The sequence below is a fragment of the Clarias gariepinus genome, chromosome 19 (genome assembly GCF_024256425.1).
Source record: "Clarias gariepinus isolate MV-2021 ecotype Netherlands chromosome 19, CGAR_prim_01v2, whole genome shotgun sequence".
Lineage (NCBI taxonomy): Eukaryota > Metazoa > Chordata > Actinopteri > Siluriformes > Clariidae > Clarias > Clarias gariepinus.
The window spans coordinates 18,191,412-18,215,448 of record NC_071118.1 but is presented as its reverse complement, the minus strand read 5'-3'; the positions used below and the strand labels follow the sequence as shown (position 1 = coordinate 18,215,448).

Sequence of the window (24,037 nt, the reverse complement as noted above, 5' to 3'; positions counted from 1 at the left end):
TTGTGTACGCACTCTCCTAACACACAGTTCAGTCCAAACGGCTTAAAAAAGTGCATGTTAAACCCCTTTAATGGGATTAAGGTCTAGGAGTTTCCTGGCTATGGATTCAAAATTAAGATATTTTGTTCCCTGAGCAACTTAGTTATTACTTTTGCCTCATGGCAAGGTGCTCCATCTTGCTGAGAAAATTCAGATACACCTGATTTCATTCTTCCTTTGACATTTCGGATTCAGCTCTGTCTGTTGTACTTCTGCTGGAACCGGTTTTCATTTAGGATGTCTATAGCCTTAATAGCTGATCTCAGGTGTCTGTCCTCCTTCTTTTTGGTTTCCATGGGGGTGGGAATGTTTTTTACCCTATTGTTTATGGCAGACAACATCCCCACCTCCCACCAGCCCCACTGGCTACTTCAGACCTGATGTAAAACTAAGCAATTTCATCTGGCAATCTAAATGGTTGTCTGAGTGCTTACACAACAGGGATTGCAGGTTGTGGTTGACATTAATATGTAATGTACACCTTAGGTCTTGTGACCCTCTCCTTAAGCAGAGGTGTCAAGTAATGAAGTACAAATACTCCGTTACCTTACTTAAGTAGAAATTTTGGGTATCTATACTTTACTGGAGTAATTTTTTTTCAGCCGACTTTTTACTTTTACAATAATTTGTAAATTATTGTAAAAGTAAAAAGTCGGCTGAAAAAAAATTACTCCAGTAAAGTACTTACAATTATCTGTACTTTATACTCTTTACATTTTAAAAATAGCCTCGTTACTCCTATTTTATATTTATTCAAAAAACAAAACAAAACAAAAAACATCCGGATAAATCGCGCCATCTGGATGGATCGAATTTGATTGTGGTTGGATGAGAAGTATAAACATACCATTCCGACACCCTATTGCAGTGGTTCTCAAACATTTTCTGTCATTCCCCACTTAAGAGGATGGGCGAATTTTCAAGCCCCACTTGTCAACAAAATGATAACGAAAACGGCCAAGTGTACTATTTATTGAAATATCAATTTCTAAACCGATAAGATCAAATAAAACCAAGTTCAAAACAGATAAAATACGCGTGCAATTGTTATAAGTGTCTTCCTACTTTGTTGGGTCTCATGCTGTCTGCTGCCAGCGGTTTAAGGCACAAAACACACACGGGTCTCTCTTCTGCCCCACCATTCCCAGCATGAATCCAAGCGCAACATAGGCTTCATCATGTTTTCCTTTCGGCTGGGTTTTTGGTTGATTAGGCTGATGATGTTGAATCACCTGCTTTTTTGTGGTCCATGTAGCAAATGTATCCATTGACGTTATTATGCTCACTACATACAGTACGCTACTGACCAGGTGGTGTTAGCTCTAAAATGCCCCCCCTGCCACGGATTGCCCCCCCTACATAATCTCTTTCAAATAATATATTAAAACATAAATTCATAGGTTTATGGTTTACAAATCAAAACAAATGAATTTAATTATTAAATAAGCAATATAAAAATTTATAGGGAAAAAATATATAAATTATATATATTTTTCATATACATGTGTATTTTTATATTGCTTATTTTATAATTAAATCGTTTCCTGTAATTTTTCACCACAAACATTTGTGTACATTGACAAACCCCTGCAAAATAAATGTGCTATAAAATAATCATTTTTGGGGGATTTGCATTAATCGTCTCGACGGCTGTCACGTGCCTGGGGTTAATTATAAAAGTAATAATATATTTAATAATAAACCTTTGAATGTCCTAATATAATATTTGATAGAGATTATGTAGGGGGGCAATCCGTGGCAGGGGGGGATTTTAGCGCATAACACTTGTTTGTGTCCGCGGTAAAGTTAGTTTGATATTCGCATCTCCGAATTCAATAGCTGCGTAAATAAACCCGCGAATAAGATACCCAGATATATTTTTCTCTTTACATTGTCTTTAAGCTCCATCCGCCTTAAATTATACATGTTTAAAAGCATAAACACCATTATTCTCTACGGCGCAACGAGTCATTTTGCGATGATTTAGGGATCATCGCAAAATGCCGCATACCAACAAAAAGCGTAGAACGATATTGATCTTCCCTTCTGTTCAGCGCCTCAAGGTTTAAAAAGCAACTTTGTTGCCACACTGAAAACTAGAAATGCCAGACCAGTACTGCCTGAAAAAATATTAATGTTTAACAAAAATACAGAAACATCAGCATACACATTGGAATAAATTAAATTAAATATATAATACCAAATGTTTCCTTATATATTGTTCCTCTGCAATTAACATGCCGACGTTAAACCGTTATTGTTGCACTATGACTATGGTTTGCTGGCGCCATCTTGTTGCAGTTTGGTGTAACAACAAAGGGCATTGGTAATTAAAGCTATTTTCTAAGTTGTTGATTTAGACAATGTGACTCTTGGGTTAAAGGTTAACCAGAAAATAATTGCAGTGTTCCAGATTCTTTCCATACGGTTGCCCAAGAAGTCTCTTCATTTTGTTCCCTTTTTTGTGTCTTAGAAATGGTTTGCCTGTAGGTTTGTTACCTTTCTTCAGAGTTTGTACAAATGAATATGTACATTTGAATATTCTGTAACAAGACATTTGCAATCTTTGTGTGTTTCAGTTTTACAAGAAAAATAATAAGAGAAAAAGGGGAAAAGATCATAACAGTGAAGCTTTAAACTTTGGTCATGCGTCTGCCTCTGACTCCCCCTTTTTCTGAGTTTTAACTGTTAGCTATCTGTCAGTGCTGCATAGACAGAACACGCATATAGGACAGAATAGTTATGTTAAACCTTGTCATATTTTGTGCAGTGCTATGTTATACACTGCCTGGCTGAAAAAACAAGTCACCATAGGATTTAAGTAAGCACATAGGCTTCCATTGGATAATAACTGCAGTGATTAAAATTCAGCTGGCAACAGGTTATCAAATTATAAAAGAACAACAGTAGAACTTTCAGCCATGTTTTAGTAAGAGCATTTCCACACGCATACTGTGAAAAGAATTAAGAGCAATTAAAATTAAACAGCTGCGTAGCCTTAAGAAATATATTTATCTGTGAAGTTAATCCGGGGGGCAAAAGGATTCAGTGTACTAGTGAATATAAAATATGGACTGTGGAGCTTTGGAAAAAAAAGGATTTTGTGTCCTGATGAGTCCAGATTTACCCTGTACATGAGTGATGGTAAGCATCTTATTCACACATGTATTTTCCACCACAGTGCCCATATTTATTAAGCGTTTTAGAGTAGGAAATTGCACCTAAGTGGGTAAAATTTCTCAGAGTAAAGCAAATTTGGTCCTACTTTTAGGAGTAAGAGCAATTTATTAACATTCTTAAAATAGTAAATCTCTCCTATCTCCAAGAAAGTGTAGGAGAGCTCCAGCGGTGTCCTTTTTCACTGTTTAGAAGTGACAAATAAATGACAGAAATGCACAAAGTAGAAATGTACAGTATTATGCCATTGAGCGACCTAGAGCTCATAAAAGGTTAACACATTGCACACGATATGCAACTACTACATTAACGATAATATCGTATGCTTTCTCCGCAGTTGACTGCTCTATGTTTTAGTAACAGTGAAGATGCAGCTTTAAAACAGTGATTTGGGTTTGTCACAAATAATAAATCAAACTTTACTCTTACAGCACAGATCATGCACAGACTTCTTTTCCCCACTACGAAGCTTGAAATCAACCATAAACAAACTGCATTCTTGGAATTGTGGCCATCATTTATGGTACTCCCATTAAAATAATTATACTATACAGTATATACATTGCATTTATTCATATAAAATTGAGTGTACACTACTGTTTTCTCTCTTTTTTTTCGGAATTATCTATTATAAGCATCACTTCATTAAGACAGCATACCCCAGCCACTAGTGATGGGAAGTTTAGATCATTTCAGTGACTCGGTTCTTTGAATTCAATTCAATTCAATTTTATTTATATAGTGCTTTTAACCATGATCATTGTCTCAAAGCAACTTCACAAAAATAAAAGAAATTTAAAAAGAAGTAAATTAGGTTTGGCAATATTTCTAAGATGGAAAAAGGCTGTTTTTGTGATATTGGAAATATGATTTTGAAAGGACAAGTCACTGTCTAATATTACGCCCAGGTCTTTTACTGTCGCAGGCTGAATTGTAAGAGCTGTTGTGTGCTGGTTTTTGGGCCAATAAGTAATATCTCTGTCTTATCTGAATTTAGTAAAAGAAGGTTATTGGTCATCCATCTTTTATGTCCTGGACACACTCAGTATTTTGTCTGGTTTAGTTGAGATCAGGGGCGGATTGGGACCAAAAAGTGGCCCTGGATTTCTGGCCCACAGCAGCCCACATCATAAGACATTGGCTCATTAATGTAGAGATAAATTTTTAACACCAGTTACTAATATAAAAATATAACACAGTACAGAAATCAATGCTATTTAAACATATTATTTGAAGTATCACTGAACATATATTGGGTCATATTAGTAAAACAAAGAAACAAAGGAAAGGACATCAAGAGAAACAACATATAAATCTATAAAGACAATAAAGCTGAACAAGTAAGCTGAAATACAGTCGGTAGAAGCATTAGCTCACGCTATTTAACTAGTTACTTATTTTAATTATTATGTTAGTCAATTCTAATATGAAATTATGCTGAGAAACATTATTTTGAATTAATATTGACCATTATAATAATTACTAGCATAAGTTAATGCTGCTACTGATTTTATTCCAGCTTACCTGTTCAGTTTGATTGCCATTCTTTTCACTCGGCTCTGGTAGATCAGGGAAGGGTCATCATCAGCAGGCACTGGTTCATCATCACTGACCTGCTGCACTTGCAGCTCACATTGATGGGTGGTATGTCTTACATTGCATCACGATTATACCACCTGCGAAATGTTCATGATATCTCACAAACAAAAAGGTGAATTTGTCTTTTCCTCATAAAGTGTTTAGGTGAAATTCCACCCATACAAATGTGACAAATATGCAAAGAAAAAAAAATCAGGAAGGGGCAAATACTTTTTCATGGCACTGCACATGTAGTCAGATTGTTCCACTGGGATGAAATTGTGGCAGGTAGAGTTATAGCACTTTCAAAATCATACTAACTTTACACTGATATGAATAACTTTGAATGATGAATACTTTTTAACACATGCTCGTGACTCAATAAGAGACAAGAACACAGATGGAATAGACCAAACAAATTAATATTGAGGAAGGGCAATACATTTGCATGCGCAGTAACATAAACACACGCTCTTTGTTGGCAGGCACCCGTGCGATCGACGCATTCATCCATATGCATCATATGTAAAAAAGAGATGCAATATTATGGTTTTCGTCATTTTTTTATATATTTGTGTACTGACTGGGCCGGCCCACATTGGCCAGTGGCCCACCAGGAAAACTCCCAGTGATCCAGATGGCCAGTCCGCCACTGGTTAAGATATATAATTTGGTATCATCAGCATAACAATGGAAACTAATCCCATGTCTTCTAATGATGTTACCCAAGGGAAGCATGTATATTGAGAACAGCAGAGGTCCTAAAACTGACAGTGTGGGAACCCATATTTCACTGGCATTATACCAGACGATTCTCCATTTAGATCTACAAAATGGTATCGATCAGACAGGTAGGATCTAAACCATTTTAATGCCTGTCCCTGAATACCTATGTGATTTTGTAAGCGATCTACGAGAATATTATGATCTATAGTGTCTAATGTAACACCTTGCTACATCTGTATTGTAGCAGGTTGTAGCAAAAACCTAGGCGGCTATCTAATATGAGAGGAGATGTGTAAAAATTAAAACACAAATTGTCTGAGCCTGTGTTTACTAAGCGTCTCAGAATCACTTGTAGGAATAGGAATTGTGCTCAAAGTTATTTGAGACTGGACTGGAAATATTTCTAGCTCAGACAACATTTTTGTAAGTTAAAATGACTGATGATAAGAATGGTAAAATAATGTTAAGGTTACATTTAATGAATGATCCAAACAGTGTTGCAAATGCAACCTCAAAACAACAAAATTTTAATCAATAATAAACATTAACTGTATGCCACTTGACATCCATTTGTTCGAAGTCCAACCACAGCTACGGTACCATTTGGGGATCAATGATGCAAATATCACTTTTGGCTCATTTTTGACAGTCACATGAGACCTTTCTCCAGCTCAGTGTCATTTTGTATCTGGCTAAAGCAAACTTGTGAAATTGTACTGAAAACGTTCGGAACTGTGACTTCAATGAAGTATGTACCAAACTGAGGTTTATAAACAAGAGAACTAGATGTCAGGAACTAACCTGGGGTGACCAGAAGACGTAGCTTTAGCGGTTAGCCCTTTGTAGCGTGAATGGTAAACCCAAACGCGGAAGAACACGAGTAGGCAGGATAATCACGCTATTTAGTCTAAGGACTCTCACAAATGGGGAGTAAGGGAAAGACATGATCTAACCCTCGTCCTATAAATACACACTCGATCAGGAAATTAAGCCAAGAAGGTGAGTACGGATTCCGACGTAGCATCGGCGAGACTCAATGACTGAGCAAGGTACTATGGTTTGTTTACTCCTTTTATACTTCCTGGTTCACGACCGCTTAACTTCCGGGTCCTAGTGCCGGTCGCGTGCCGAGTGTGCATGACAGTACCCCCCTGTCCAGGACCGGCTCCAGACGGTCCTGAGGTGGAGGATACCCTGTGACGGTAGTCTCGGATGAGTTCGGGGTCGAGGATGAACCGCGCTGGAACCCATGATCGCTCCTTCCCAATCAACCCTGGTACGTCAACCTCCGGTTCTTGATGGTTGAACATTGGAGGATGGAAACCGTGGCACACCTCAAATGGGCTTAGGTTGGTGGCTGAGGAGACGTGGAGGTTGTGGGACAGTTCGGCCCATTTGAGGTAGCGGGCCCAGGAGCCCTGGTGATCGGAAACAAAACATCTCAGGTAGCGCTCCAGTTGTTGGTTGGTCCATTCCGTCTGACCATTAGTCTGGGGGTGGTAACCAGATGACATACTACAGGTGGAATTGATCAGACGGCAGAAGGTCTTCCAGAACCATGCGGTGAACTGAGGCCCCCTGTCCGAGACGATGTCCTTTGGGAACCCATTCAGTCGGACTACGTGTTCCAAGATCAATTCAGCGGTGTCCTTAGCTGATGGGAGTCCGGTTAGGGCCACCAAGTGCACGGCCTTGGAGAACCGATCAACATTGGTTAATATAGTGTTCTTACCCTCTGAAACCGGCAGGCCCGTGAAGAAATCCAGGGCGATGTGCAGCCGTTGAGGAACTGGGAGTGGTTGGAGTTCTCCCGGAGTTGGTTGGTTTGTGTCTTTTGCCCTGGCGCACACCGGGCACGCCTAAACGAACTAAAGAATGTCTCTCCTCAAGGAGGGCCACCAGAACGTCTGTCGGATGAATGATGGGGTTCGTTGGGCTCCAGAATGTCCAGCGATGATAGACGAATCGCAGATGTTGGGGTACGTGGAGTCGTCCAGGCGGCACACCTGCCGGTTCGGTCTCCGCCGCCTGTGCCTGGCGGACCCTGGTCTCCAAGTCCCAGTGGAGGGGTGCGATGATTCGAGATGGAGGGATGACAGGCACGGGTTCCCCCGGGGGGAGATCGTCCTCATGTTGGCGTGATCTGCGTCGGCTTTGGTGTTCTTCGACCCCGGGCGGTAAGAAAGATTCATTATTGTTAAAAAAATAATGCCCACCGTGCCTGTCGTGGATTAAACTGTTTTAGGTTCTTGATGGTGATCAGGTTCTGATGATCGGTTTAGACGATGAATGGCTCACTGGCGCTCTGGAGCCAGTGACGCCATTCCTCCAAAGCCCACTTTATGCCCAACAGCTCGTGGTCCCCTACCCCGTATCGCTGCTGAGTGTGGTCAAATTTTTTGGAGAAGAAACTGCAAGGGTGCAGTTTCTGGTCTGGACCTCGCTGGGAGAGAACTGTGCTGACGCCCACATCTGACGCGTCCATCTCCACAACGAAGGGTTTGCTGGCATCGGGATGAAGAAGAATGGGGGCGGTGGTGAAGCGATGGCAGAGTTCCTTGAAGCCTGAGATGGCAGCTGGGTTGAGTTAAAATGGGTGAGATGAGGGCCTGGTCAATGTGGTTAATGGTGCTGCAACTGTACTGTAGCCCCGGATAAAGCTGCGATAAAAATTCGCAAATCCGAGAAACCGCTGAAGCTGTTTTAGTGTCCTGGGTAGGGGCCAGTGACGTAGAGCTTCTAGCTTCTGCGGGTCCATGGCCACACCCTGGGGCGAGATGAACTTAAAACCCAGGAACGTGGTGAAGTGCTGGTGAAAAGCACATTTTTCCAGCTTGCAGTACAGTTGGTGAGCGAGCAATCTCTTTAAAACAGCACGTGCATGTTGGATGTGTTCTTCCAGGTTGCGGGAGTAAATGAGGATGTCATCCAGGTAGACGAACACCCATCGGCCCAGCATATCTCGGAGGACGTCATTTATGAACTGTTGGAAGGCCGTTACAGAGTCCGAATGGTATGACCAGGCTCTCATAATGTCCGTTGGGTGTGATGAATGCAGTCTTCCACTCATCACCCTTTCTGATGCGCACCAAGTTGTAGGCGCTCCAGAGGTTCAACTTGGTGAACACGGTGGCACCAGAGAGGGCGTCCAGGGCTGAGTTGGTGAGTGGTCGTGGATGTCTGTTCCTAATTGTGATGTTGTTTAGCCCCCGATAGTCGACACATGGGCGAAGTTCGCCCCCTTTCTTCTTGACGAAGAAGAACCCCGCGGTGGCAGGCGAGGTGGAGGGCCGGATATGTCCCCTGACGGAGGGCGTTGGTGACGTATTCCTCCATCGCCTGCGTCTCCGAGGTGGATAACGAATAGAGATGGCCGCGGGGAGGGACGGAACCCGGCTGAAGTTCTATCGACAGGTCGTATGGGCGATGAGGTGCGAGGTGGGTAGCTCGTCTCTTGCAAAAAACTTCAGCCAAGTCCTGATAGGTAACAGGGATGGCGTTGGTGTCAACGTTGGGGGCCTCAGACTCCCTGGAACACGTCCCAGTCCGTGCCTGTAGGCAGAGTTTGGTGCAGGTCGGCCCCCACTGGAGGATCCGGTTCCAGGTCCACGAAATGATCGGATCGTGCTGCAACAGCCAGGGATAGCCGAGGATGATGGGCGGTGATGAGATGGACGTGAGGTGGAATTGGATCTGCTCCTGGTGCTGGTCTATGGCGAGCGTGATGGGTTGGGTCTGATGGGTGATAGGGCTGGATGATAAGGGCCGACCGTCGACCGAAGTGATTTTTACCGGCTGGGATAACGCCTCAATCTTCACCTCCAAATCTTTGGCATAATTAGAGTCAATGAAGTTACGGCAGCGGCACCGGAATCGATGAATGCCGTGCTTCGAACTCGTTTGTGGCCAATTTGGAGGTTTACCTACACTTTGAAACGTGAGATGGTGTCGTCGGTTGTGGTGGAGAGGTGGAGGGGGCTGCGCGTTTCCCAGGCAAATTGGGCAGATTGCCCGGTGGTGCGCCGCCGACCCACAGTAGGCACACAGACCCCCTCGATACCGTCGTTCGCGTTCCGCCACGGTCAGGGAGGCGCATCCTAATTGCATGGGTTCCCCGGCTCCGGTGTCAACCACGGCAGGAGGTGGAGATCCGACAGATCCAGTAGTTGGGGTGGTGAGAGCAGTAGGTGGTCGTGGTGTGGTGTAGGAGAAGGTGGGTGCAGGCGGCAGGGTCCTAGGGGCTCGCTTTGGGCGAGAGAGGATGCGCTGATCGATACGGAGGGCAAGCTGGATCATCCTCTCCAGGGTGGCAGGAAGCTCTCGCCCAGCGGGCTCGCCTTTGATGCGTGGAGCCAGTCCCTCATAGAAGGATGCACGGCATCTCCCCAGTCGGTCTGCACAGCGAGGGTCCGGAACTCAGCAGCGTACCGGCTCACGGACGATCCTCCCTGCCGCAGATGGTAGAGTTTGGTGTCGGTCTCCACCTCGCCCGCTGGGTGTTCGAACGTGAGTCTAAGTTGGCGGGTGAACTCATTATATGAGTGTGCGGTGTCTGTATCCGCTCTGAGAACTGCCGTGGCCCACTCAGCTGCCTGCCCGGATAGCAACGAGACCGGAAGCGCGATGCGTAGCCGATCGGTGGAGTACCTAGTGGCATTGAACTCAAACACCCGATCAAGCGCTGTTAAAAACGCACTACACTTCCCGTCCTTGCCATCCCACTTATCCGGGAGTGCCAGAAATACATCAGAAGGAGGAGGGGGGGCGGGTTGGTGCGGCGCCGCAGTCGCCGCGACGAGAGATCGGCTAGCCGCGCCATCCACAGCCGCCCGGAGATCCACGTTCTCCTACCGGGGTCTTGGAGATCCCGGCGCAGATTAGCGATCTCCCCGGTTAGCGTGTTGATGAGCTTGGCGTGCTGATCTACCACATCGCAGAGGCGCGGAAGGCTCAGTCATTCTGTCAAGAACTAACCTGGGGTGACCAGAAGACGTAGCTTTAGCGGTTAGCCCTTTGTAGCGTGGATGGTAAATCCAAACGCGGAAGAACACGAGTAGGCAGGATAATCACGCTATTTAGTCTAAGGACTCTTACAAATGGGGAGTAAGGGAAAGACACAACCTAACCCGCGTCCTATAAATACACACTCGATCAGGAAATTAAGCCAAGAAGGTGAGTACTCACAGTTTGGTGAAGGATTCTGGCGTAGCATTGGCGAGACTCAATGACTGAGCGAGGTGCTATGGTTTGTTTGCCAAATGCCTAAATGTAAATGTAAATGTAAATGTAAATGTTTGTTTACTCCTTTTATACTTCCTGGTTCGCGACCGCTTAACTTCCGGGTCCTAGTGCCAGTCACGTGCCGAGTGTGCATGACAGTAGGCATGTGCATCTCTAATTGGGATGTTTTGGTTAAATAAACCTGATGTGTTAATTTACACAGACTCTGGAAACATGGCAAAAGTTAGAATTTCAGCTATACTTCTGAACAGTTGAGCAATAAAACTACATGTATTTAACAGCAAACTACAGTTTTATTTACCTTATGTTCTCAAAAAGGAAGAGATAATGCAATACAGTTCTTGCAGTCACAAAAACCACAATCAATGAATTGCTGTATAAATTTCCCCTCACTCTGAGACTCTGCGAGTGGTCTGTTGAGAAACAGTTTAGTTGGATAGTATTGAATTTTATCGGGCTACATTCTGTTCTTTTCTAACACTCAGTGACAGTGCACTGAAAGATTCATGACGTCAGTTAAGATTTAGTGTTAAATGTTAGTGTAAAATCATCATTCTTACATTTAAATCAATCATATTCTTTACTTACATCATCATTCTTACATTTAAAGTTCATTACATCTGTTTGAAAAGGAGTAGGTTGAAGTATAAACTTATATGATACCCCTTTTTTATATTATATCACTTACATGTTACACTTACTAATTGTATAATAATACTAATCCAGACATAAAACAAAAAAACTAATTAAGCAAGACAAAGAACCCATCTTTGAACAAAAGCAAAAACAGAAAAGCAAAATGACACTTAGAATAGGCAAAGCAAAATAGCTCATCTTTTTTCCTCTGTATACCCGTTTATAACTTCCTCTGTATACCCGTAAATATATTTCATTTTGAACTAGTTTATGTTTTTACTTACTTTTATTTCCTCTTCTAAACTGTTCCATAACTTGACCCCCACTATTGCGATACCAATACTTTTTAAAGTTGTTCTAACACTATGCCTCTATAAATTTAGTCTTCCTTTCTAGTTATATCCCCCTTCTCTCTCTGTGAACAATTTCTGTAATGTGTCAGGTAATAATTAATTTCTTGCTTTGTAAATAATTTGTGCTGTTTTGTCTTTAACCAAGACTTGGAATTTTACCATCTGTGCTTTAATAAAAAGTTCATTTGTTCATTTATTACTGATAGCATTATAGTTATTGTTTGTGTGTTACTTTTATATGTGTTTCCCCAGACCTCTACATAAAGTGCTTTCTGATTTAAAATTTGCTTAGTTTTTCTCATGACAGCAATGGTCAGGGGTAGCTCAGTGGTTAAGGCATTGGACTGCGGTTCAGAAGAACCCAGGTTCAAACCCCACAACCACCAAGTTGCCACTGTTGGGCCCTTGAGCAAGGCCCTTAACCCTCAACTGCTCAGATGTGTAATGAGATAAAAAAAAAAAAAAAGTAAGTCGCTCTGGATAAGAGCGTCTGCCAAATGCCTAAATGTAATGGCCCATGCCAGCTCCCCTCTTACATATTTTATGTGTGGTTTCCAACAGATTTTGTTATCTATGATCACTCCAAGAAATTTTATATCATTTACTCTTTCAATATACACATTATCAAAATAGATTTTTACCTTATTGATTATCTTTTGATTTCCAAATATCAATTTTTATTTACATTTAGTCACAATTTATTTATATCGAACCACTTTTTTAATTTATGTATTTCTTTTGTGGTCACCTCCAAAATCTGTTTCAATTCTACCCCAGAACAAAAGATATTTGTGTCATCTGCAAAAATTGCAAATTTAAATATCTTTGAAACTTTGCAAATGTCATTTATATACATAATAAACAGTTTCGGTCCTAAAACAAATCCTTCTGGTACCCCACATACTATATTCATTAATCCAGATTCATTTAACATTCTCATATTAAAAGTGTCGGGTATTTTTCTTCATAACTTGCCCTCCACCACTCCATCTGTTATCTGTGCTGTCTGACATCCAAAAATCATTTAAACTATCCCAGAAATGAAATTTTAAAGGCTTTACATTTGACGGACGTCTCTCTCTCTCTTACTCTGCCTGTCTTTATTACATACTGATTCACTGATCACTTTTCTCAATGGATGGGGATTTGCTTTCAACATTTCTCTCTCCACATCAGTTCAGTCATCAAAAAGGTGGAAATCAAAATCCAGCCTAATAGCAGTGAAAATAATGGCAGTTTTGTTCAAATTTAAATTTTATTTGTCACATACACAGTCATACACAGTACGATATGCAATGAAACGCTTATAGGACCGCTCGCAACCTTAAAGTAAAAATAAAAAAAAATATTATTAATTATAAAATAAGAAATAGAATAAAGAGAAACTTAGCTATAGAAAAACATAGCTATTGAAAAAAACTAAGCTAAACAATATAGTAAATATTGAAATATAGAAAACTAAAGCAAAATCTTGGCTGTAAACTTTTTTTGTAAGTTTAAATATACACATTATGTACATTGAGGGGAAAAAATGCAAATGTGCATGATTGTGTACATGTGCGTATGTCCATAATGCAAAAAAAGTGCCCGTATCGCCTGCGGGAAGAAGGTTCTCCTTATTCTCTCTGTGTCCGCCTTCAGGGAGCGGAAGTGCTTTCCTGACCGCAACAGAGAGAACAGTCCATTGTTGGGGTGGCTGAGGTCCTTCGCTACACTGTTTTTTTCAATAACAATTTTTCTGTAGCCCATGGTGGATTTATTGGTTGTAAAAGACATGTTGAGTTGAGGTTAAAATCTGCATTTAATCCTTCCATTTAATAGCTTAGGTTATCTAAACTAGGCGGCACTGTGGTTTAGTGGTTAGCACTGTCGCCTTGTCCCTTGTCTGGGTTTCATTCCTGTCTTTGTGTGCATGGAGTTTGCATGTTCTCGCCGTGCTTGGTGGGTTTCCCCCGGTTACTTCAGTTTCCTCCAACAGTTCAGAGATCTGCAGATTAGGCTAATTGGTGTTCCCAAATTGCCTGCAGTGTGTGTGTGTACTGTATGTGTGTGCACTGTAAGGGATTGGCACTCTGTCCAAAGTGTACCCTGCCTTCATGCTAAGTCTCCTGGGATAGGCTCCAGGCCCCCTGTTATCCTGAATACAGGATAAAGTGGTATAGACGATGAGTGAGTGAGTGTTGTTTGAACTAGCTGGCTAGATGCTGCTCTGTGAGTTACAATTTTCTGTATACCTCGTTAAAAGTTTAATAGAACAAAAAAATGACCCTGATGCTAACAATGTAATAAAAAGCAATATAGTGTAATGTTAAGTAATACACTGCGCAGCCAAAAAATTAAATAAATAAATCACATATTTAATTGGAACGCCTTGCTTTGATTGTGGCACTGATTAGCTGTGGCATTTTTTCGGTAAGCTTGTGGAACTTATTTATGACCAGAATCACATTAAGTTCTCTCCAAGATATTATGTTATTGATAGGAGAGTTGGACCTCTGTGCCACATAGCACTCCAGCACATTCCAAAGGTGCTCAGTGGGGTTAAGGTCTAGGCCCATATTTACTAATCATCTTAGAATTACTTGTAGGGATCGTGTTCAAAGTTCATTAAGGACTGAAAATAGTCCTACCTCAGAATAGGAGATAAAAGTTTATTTTTAATTCATAAAGCTTCCTATTCTTAAGTTCGGCGAGGAGTAGGACTGTGCCAAGGAAAGCATGTGACATCACGTTTTACGACACAGAGAGCCGCAAAGTAGCCTGCACATTAAAGAGGGTATTGTAGTTTTTACAGGTTTTTGTAGTTTTAAAAGGTGTAAAAGTTAAATACTGAAGTCAGCAGCAGTTGAAAGCTTTATGACATAAAACTTATAGATGAGTGACTCGGCTGCATGACGTTATGCTAATCAGATTGCTTCAATCACAACTGCTTCAGCCCCTATATGGAGAAGATATATATATATATATGTCCAGATGTCCAGGCCCATCTGAAGTTTGCCAGAGACCATCTGGATGATCCAGAGGAGTCATGGGAGAAATTCCTGTGGTCAGATGAAACCAAAGGAGAGCTTTTTGGTCTTAACTCCATTTGCCGTGGTTGGAGGAAGAAGAATGATGAGTAGCATCCAAATAATACCATACAGTACCTACAGTGAAGCATGGGGGCTGGAAGCATCATGCTCTGGGGGTATTTTTCTGCACAGGGGACAGGACGACTGCACTGTATTAAGAAGAGAATGAACAGGGCCATGTATTGTGACATATTGGGCAAAAACCTCCTTCCCTCATTCAGAGCATTAAAGATGGGTCGTGGCTGGGTCTTCCAACATGACAATGATCCAAATCACACAGCCAGGAAAACCAAGGAGTGGCTCCATAAGAAGCATATGGATTATTTAAAAGCAAAATAACAGGTCTTTGAGGGTCAGAAATCTGACTGATAAGCAAGTGATCAAATACTTATTTGACACAGTAATTCACAAATAAATTGTTTAAAAATCATACAATGTGATTTCCGGATTTTTCTTTTTAGATTCTGTCTCTCACAGTGGACATGCACCTATGCTGAAAATTGTAGACTCCTCCATGTAAGAGAACTTGCAAAATCACAGGGTGATTAAATATTTATTGACCTCACTGCATGTGTGTGTGTGTTATATAAATTTTCGCCATTACATTCCCCTTTATCAAAATGATTTTAGGTTTTATATGTTCTGCTTAATATAACTGAGTTAGCAAGTTAACTGTGTTCCAAAATATTAGCTTTTCCAAATCCCCAAACTGTTTTTTAGGCTATACTTTAAGCAACTAATAACAAATAATAACAGTAGCCACTATAAATGCAGAACACTATAAATGTGCGGAATACTGTGAATGTGTAGTTCTGCTGTATTCATTTCAATGCTCAAAGTTAAATATAGATTTGAGTTTTTAACAAAAGCTGACAAATCAAGAAAAACAATATCAATTAAAGGTTACTAAGATTAGAGCTTTATTGGTGTTTGGTGGACACAATCATTAAAAGGTAAAAAGTTGAGCTACCTCATGCCACAGCTTCATTGAATACAAATCCAAAGCACTGAAGACAGGTATTCAGAAAAGCATTTGGAGGTTTATAATTCAAAGTATTATCAGCTGTGCACTAAATTGAATCCTTTTTGTATTGCTTAGAGGAAACAATGAACAAAATAAAATGTTCAACTAATATTATTTTATTTTTTCCCTATCCATATTATGGTTCTAAAGCAATTTCTTTACACAGAATTTTTTTTTTATTAAAATAAATCTGTTTGCAGCTAATTTATAACATTTCTTACATTAACTTTTTTCTTTAAATTATGGCATGAAATGCACAAGATATTGAAAATACTACCAAGTCCAAATATGTAGGTTGATGGCATGCTCAGTTTGCAAAAAGCATGCAGATTTAGAATAATATTGCTGCATTTTATATCTCATAATTAGGCCATATGTATGTGTATAAGTTTGTGTGTGTTTTGACATGTAAACCTCCAAATAATCAAGAAAAAACTTTTCTACCTCATCAAGTATTGTTCTTTGTTAAAAAAAGCAATTTGTTTATAGTTGGCCCTCATAATCAAACACAATTAAAATATCAATGTCAAACCATGTTGCTTAAGTAGTCACTTATCAAGACGAAGGAATGCATGCATGCTTGTGTGTTTTTTAAAGAGACAAAATTGGTGGTAAATATTCCTCCTTTTCCAGAGGCACACCAACTGTTTACAATCATGGCCTAGAGATGTGTACTTTCCTTTGAGTCTATATTCACAATAAACTTCATCTTCCCATCATGCATGCTTTGTATGCTTTTTGTAGTTTGATCAGAATTTAATGACAAATTATTAAAAAGAAAAAACATAAAATCACAAAAAAAGTCTTCATTTCAATTAAGTAATTAGTACAGTACTTTAGTACAGGATTGTTTACATTGTGATATTGTCATACAGATGTTGTATCTGCTGTTTGAAATATTCTTTAAGCTCTGGCCTTTTGGCTTTTAAGGTTGGGGTCAGCAATCCATTTTCTATAGAGAACATCTCATTATGAATGTGGATATCTTTTACCTGGAAAGAAAAAAATTAGAGGTTTAGAAATAAATCACAGATCATATGTGGTTTACAATGAAGCAAACTTTAAACTATGCACCAACTTGCTCAAATGAATGGAGGCCACCGGCTTTGCCCAAACCCACAAGGTCGTCTAAGATGGCTTTTTTTAGTTCCTTAAAAATAACAGGGGAAAGTCAATCAGTAATAATGTGGTAAATGCAGGTACATTTCACGTCCAAATTTCACGTCCACAAAAACATTTCATTTTGTGTAAAGCAAAAGCAATTCTCATTAGAGAGGTTAAAAATCCATTTTCTCTTTCTGCTCAAAGCTTAGTTTGCTCTTTGCCTTACCGTGCCACACACACACACAGACCCCTTCTACTTTCACCTTCACAGACACACACACACTCTTTCTCTCTGCTCTACACAGAAACACTGCTCTGCCGCGATTCTTAAAGGTAAATTGCAGGTTATTTTTTTTATTTTTACTTTACAGCAGTGATTCGCTAGTATGTCACTTAATCGGGTGTCATTAGAAAGTTTTCTTGTTTATTTTTTCGATAAACCAGTGTTTCTGTTGTTGTTGTTTTATATATGTATACTGTTCAAAAGTTTTAGAACACTTTCTAACTCCATGATGGTTCCTGATTTTTATTCCTTTCTACATTGTAAAGGAATGCTGAATGCGTCCAAAAAATGCATTAATCTCCTTTGAACAGTTGATACTGAGATGTGTCTGCTACTTATGCTCTGTAAAGACTTCATAACGCAGCTAATCTGAGGTGCTGTTAATTGGTAATTTTTCAGGCTGATAACTCTAAATAAACTTCTCGTCTGCGGCAGAGGTAGGTTTTGGTCTCACCCTCCTGGGATGGCCTTCATGAGAGCCAGTTTCATTATGGTGCTTGACAGATTTTGCAAATGCACTTGACAATACTGTTCTGGCAAGAACTATTAGAGAAAGGCTGACCTTTGTGTCTTAAAATAACAACTAACTGTTGCTTTTCTTGTTGTTACGTAATTACCTAATCCCATATGTGTTATTTCATAGTTTTGAAATCCACATTATTGTTGTAGAATGTAGAAAATAAATCACTAAACAAAAACAAAGAAAAAGTGTTCTAAAACTTTTGAACGGTAGTGTATATAAATAAAAAACAACAAAAGTATAGGCTGTATAAGTATAATGTGTGTGTATATATATATATATATATATATATATATATATATATATATATACACACACACATTATATATATATACACACACACACACACACACACACACATACAGTATATAAGCATATATTTATTTGCATGGAACTCACCACATTTTTACACAGCTCATCATAGCATCCATCAATGCCCTTTTTCTGGGCCCATGAAGGCATCATTTCAGGGTCTGGAACAACAATCCCAACTAGACATGCCTGTAAAGAAATGAAATGGGTAACTTGCTTCTGCGAAAGAAAGATGAATCTGGTTTACAGTATTTTCCTTTTTTTTTTAAAGCCAATTATTCGGCCCTGACTGGGCACCAACCTGCAGGCTGTCTCCATGAACATAGAGCTGAGAAACAGGCTCACTGCGAATATAGATGTTCTCAATCTTCTCTGGTGAAATATATTCACCCTGTGCAAGCTTAAATATGTGCTTCTTTCTGTCTATTATCTTTAATGTGCCATTCTGAAAAACAAGAACAGCTGTTTATATTTGCTTCCAGTATAATACCATACAATAGCGAGAATGCTTTCAGTTGACTTATGTACATATCAGAAATATACGATCACCTAGGATTATTAGGAACACCATACTAATATGGTGTTTGACCCCCTTTCGCCTTTAGAACTGCCTTAATTCTACGTGGCATTGATTCAACAAGGTGCTGAAAGCATTCTTTAAAAATGTTGTCCCATATTGATAGGATAGCATCTTGCAGTTGATGGAGATTTGTGGGATGCACATCCAGGGCACGTAGCTCCCATTCCACCACATCCCAAAAATGCTCTATTGGGTTGAGATCTGGTGACTGTGGGGGCCATTTTAGTACAGTGAACTCATTGTCATGTTCAAGAAACTAATTTACAATGATTCGAGCTTTGTGACATGGTGCATTATCCTGCTGGAAGTAGCCATCAGAGGATGGGTACATGGTGGTCATAAAGGGATGGACATGGTCAGAAACAATGCTCAGGTAGCCTGTGGCATTTAAACGATGCCCAATTGGCACTAAGGGGCCCAAAGTGTGCCAAGAAAATATCCCCCACACCATTAGACCACCACCACTAGCCAGCACAGTGGTAACAAGGCATGATGGATCCATGTTCTCATTCTGTTTACGCCAAATTCTGACTCTACTTATTAAATGTCTCAACAGAAATCGAGACTCATCAGACCAGGCAACATTTTTCCAGTCTTCAACTGTCCAATTTTGGTGAGCTCGAGCAAATTGTAGCCTCTTTTTCCTATTTGTAGTGGAGATGAGTGGTACCCGGTGAGGTCCTCTGCTGTTGTAGCCCACCTGCCTCAAGGTTGTGCGTGTTGTGGCTTCACAAATTATTTGCTGCATATCTCGATTGTAACAAGTGGTTATTTCAGTCAAAGTTGCTCTTCTATCAGCTTCAGTCGGCCCATTCTCCTCTGACCTTTTAGCATCAACAAGGCATTTTCGCCCACAGGACTGCCGCATACTGGATGTTTTTCCCTTTTCAAACAATTCTTTGTAAACTCTAGAAATGGTTGTGCGTGAAAATCTCAGTAACTGAGCAGATTGTGAAATACTCAGACCAGCCCGTCTGGCACCAACAACCATGCTCAAAATTGCTTAAATTACCTTTCTTTCCGATTCTGACATTCAGTTTAGAGTTCAGGAGATTGTCTTGTCCTGTTGGGCCCTTGAGCAAGGCCCTTAACCCTCAACTGCTCAGATGTATAATGAGATAAAAATGTAAGTCGCTCTGGATAAGAGCGTCTGCCAAATGCGCAAATGTAAATGCATTGAAGCAACTACCATGTAATTGGTTAATTAGATAATTGCATTAATGAGAAATTGAACAGGTGTTCCTAATAATCCTTTAGGTGAGTGTATTAAAAACATTTATATAAAAGTATATTTGGCCTAAATTGACCAACAACCAGAAAAAAAGTACTTTATTTTTAAGGAAAGTATTATTGCATTGTAAATAATTTTCAAGTAAACTTGTCTTGTACTATAATACCTTTAATTTTTAAGTATACGTCTTGTAGTTTGGTGTGGAACAGAACTTGATCTTTTATAAACACAGTGTTATCAACCCCCATAGAAACAGATAAACATATGGCTGATTTTACTGACCATTCTTTAAAGGTGTTACAGTATTTTAACTCCATAGTTATCCTTACTACATATCTACATTTCTACTGTAGTCCAGTGTGACAAATTAACCTGCATTCAGCAAGAGTGGATGTTTAGCTGCTGTCCGAGGGTCACACACTGTTTTCCTTTTAGCACCCAAGCTAACATTTTTACTGTTAAGTAACTAAACCCCACAACAAAACTACCATATCCAGAGCTCCAAATGAAATGAACAGATTACACCGAACTGGTTTCACTGCATAATAATTAAATGAGGTGGTATAATTGGGCTAAGGAATAACACCAACCCTAGCTCTTTAAAAGTAATTGATATTTGGTGGTCATAATGTAACTAAATGTCAACATATTTTTGATAATTATTGAGGTGCAAATGTAGGAACTAAGTAGTTTTTTTTGTGAAAATTGTGAAGATAGGACAGGATCTCAGTTGGACATAATATTGATACTCTTTTGTCTGCATCAAAGAAGGAATAAGTAGCATAACTAATTTTCATTGTAAACCTTACAGTACTCTCTGTATGAAAACATGAAACATTTTAATACAGCCTCATGAGTAACAGATAGTAGGATTGTTTACTAGCCTAGTTTATGGCTGTAGGACCTAAAACCAGTTACTAGTGAACAGTTTTAGCCAAAAAAAAAAATTTTTTTTTTTGAAGCCACTGTATGTGTAACATTTAACTTTCAGAGTACATAGTCTATTATATCACTTTTTGGTATTAACAGAATTCTTCTCCCAGAATGGATCAAATGATATGAATGTTGTAAGCACACCGGTAACCATTGTCCAATGTCTCCTGTGTGAAGCCATCCATCTGAATCCAATGTTTCTGCTGTCAAAACTGGATCCTTCAAATATCCCTTAAAGACATTTGGGCCTTTGACACACACCTGTAATTTAATAAGAATGTTTTTGAGGCCAAATTAAATAATCAAGATACATAATGAAATATTAATTGGTAGTGTTGGTAGTTGCTGTTGTCCAATAGTGCAAATTCTTAATATAATATTATTTTTACCTCTCCCTTTCCATTTGAGGTAAAGTAGTTCTTCTCTGGAACATCCACAAGCTTAATGAGGTTGCACGGTAATGGTGCACCTACATGCCCTTCAAACAGTAGAGAAGAAAATTATTATGTAAGAAAACATACATAATAATTGGAAACTATAATTGATTAAAACTGAATATAATATCTAATACTGATTGGTCCTTCGCAGATATAAATTTATAGAACTAAAGAGAGTGACTAGATAAAAAGGTAGAAACCATTTCTTAAATTATAAGAAAAACAGCAAAAAGTTACTTGTCATAGATGTCTAATAATGTTCTTTCCCTCAGTAGTTACAAGAAATGTGATGCATCGATGTATTTAGAATATGGGTGATTGTATAACTGAAAATTATGTGATACAAGGCTAAAAGCTTCACCTGACGTCCAGTCTCCAGGAGTGGTAAAGGTGCAGCCGGCTGTGCACTCCGTCTGTCCATATGCTTCGTACACCTTTAAACACACATGTATGCACAATATTTAAGTGTGTAAATGTTAATTGCGCAATGTTTAGTTGGCTGACAATCTGTGTGAAAACATAAAAAACTTTAATACAGCCTTAATAAGTAACAGGTAGTAAGATTGTTTACTAGCCTAGTTTATGCTTGTATGTCCTAAAACCAGTTTGGAGTAAACATGCCAGTTCCCAACTTACAAATTTCCCCAGATATGAACAGCCCGTGGTTCTATGAACATTCGTAGGTGCGGACGAAATGCACTGAAATGCCCCCCTGCCATGGATTGCCCCTTTAACACAATCACTATTCATTATTTGAGAACATTAACTCATAGGTTAGTGTTTTACAAATTACAAATTACATAAGATAATAAAATAAAATAAGCAATATGAGAATATATATGTTGTATATAAAAAAAAATATTAATAGTTCTTTCTATACAACATGTGTACTTTTATAGTGTTTATTTTATAATTAAAGTAGTTTAATCTAATTTTTCATCATAAACAATATTTATTTTTATTGTATATACTGTATATAAATGTTTATTTGCATACTCATGACAAACCCCCGAAAAATAAATGTGCCACAAAATAAACATTGTACAAGAATTTGTATTAATGGTCTTGACGGCTGTCACATGCCTAGAGTTCATTATAATAGTAATATTATATTAGATAATAATAAACCAATCAGTGTGTGTATTATGTTCTAATATAATATTTTATAGTGATTATGTTGTGGGGGGCAATACATGACAGGGGGGCATTTTAGCGCATAACACCGGCTTATGTTATTCAACATGTCATCGGGTACTCTCGCGCAGTAGCTGCGTATTCTTGCGAGAGCCTTAACCCTAGCCCCAAACACTGTCATGGGACACTTAAACCATATCGGGTACATTTCCTGGTGCAGGTGAGCTCTATCAGCTACTAATTATTAGCCTGCTATATAAAAAGATCATTTTATGTGGCCGCGCTACAATCTTCCTCATCATATTCATCATCAACATTACAGCATCTCTGGAGAACTCTGACTCTAGTCTTTGTAAAAATATTAATAATTTGAGTGTAATAAAAAAAGTGTGACATTCCGTTAAAGTATGACCGCAAAACTAATATTAAATAATGAATAATGTTGGGCTGTAAACGGGTTCGGGCTTTTAAAAGGCTGTCAATCAAAATGTACTTGTCGGGTTTGGACCAAAATCTCTCGGGCTCGGTCCCTGTCGGGCCTAACTTTTAAGGTCCAATTACAGCTCTGCCTTATGCTACTGTATTCACTGGCAACAGGTCGATTAGCCTAGAATAAAAGTTATATAAAGATATATGCAATCATCTCCCTTGAACAGTTAATATTGAGATGTGTCTGCTGTGTATGTTCAGTAAAGCCTTCACAACGGCTTTAATCTGTGGTGCTTATTTTTGAGGCTGTTAACTGTGCTGTTTTTTGTTCTTGCTTTTCTGGGATGGTCTTTATGAGAGTCAGTTTCATCATGAGCCTTGATGCGTTCTGCAAATGCACATGACAATAATGTTCTTGCAAGAACTGGTTCAGAATAGCTGACCTTTGTGTCTTACAATAACATAAAAATGGAAACCTAATCACAGCGCTAAAACTTACGGCCACAATGCGAAACCACATAGGTGAGATAGGGGTATTAGTAGTTAACAGATTATGGTCCAAAATTCACTGAGTGATAATGTTAGAATAAAAAAGTAAAAGAATATAAAAGTCTTGACTAAAACAACATGCATGAGGAATCAAAAAGGACTTTTCATTTTTTGCAATGAAAATGCACTCTAACTACTTACTTTTATCAGGAAGTAACGCTGTAACTAATTACTTTTTAAAGACAGTAATTTTGTAAAGTAATTAGTTACTTAAAAAACTTCCCTCAACACTGGTTATCATATATATGATTTAACTAATCAGGTAATTAACAGTCATTTCTGGCTGTGGTAGACCCTGCCCTTAGATAACATCAGGTTTCATACTAAATTTCAAGTTTTCATTCATTATATTCCAAGTTTTCATTCATGTCTACCATTGGATAATTACTGTTGTGATTATTATGTTTTAACTGGCAACAACTTATTTAACCCAAAGTAGCTTTTTATTTTTTAAATAAAAATTTCTGTGGTCAATGCAAAAATCTAACTCTTTAAGATTTTTTTCCTGTTTTAAGAAGAGGGGAAAAAAATGGGGAGATTTTTTAAACTATTGAAATTGAGTTTAGTTGAGTGGGGCTAATCAGAAAAAAGGCTTAAATTTGCCAGAGTGCATAAAGAATGTGTCATGATTCTACCTGCTGTCATTTTCCTACGTGCTCATGTTTTCCCTAGCCCATCAC

The 24,037-nt window shown here is 39.2% G+C and overlaps 1 protein-coding gene across 1 annotated transcript in view; it reads right to left on the bottom strand.

Moving 5' to 3' along the window:
* Positions 1-15,733: 15,733 nt before the first annotated feature.
* The window catches only part of acsl6 (acyl-CoA synthetase long chain family member 6), a 122,440-nt gene continuing 114,136 nt past the window's right edge, over positions 15,734-24,037 (bottom strand). Inside the window, exons 15-21 of the mRNA XM_053478271.1 lie at positions 21,607-21,679; positions 21,198-21,286; positions 20,953-21,069; positions 18,366-18,509; positions 18,152-18,253; positions 16,924-16,995; positions 15,734-16,837 (exon numbers count right to left, since the gene is read on the bottom strand). Of these exons, the coding sequence (XP_053334246.1) occupies positions 16,697-16,837; positions 16,924-16,995; positions 18,152-18,253; positions 18,366-18,509; positions 20,953-21,069; positions 21,198-21,286; positions 21,607-21,679 (738 nt within the window). The 3' untranslated portion in view covers positions 15,734-16,696. The remainder of the gene's footprint in view (positions 16,838-16,923; positions 16,996-18,151; positions 18,254-18,365; positions 18,510-20,952; positions 21,070-21,197; positions 21,287-21,606; positions 21,680-24,037) is intronic.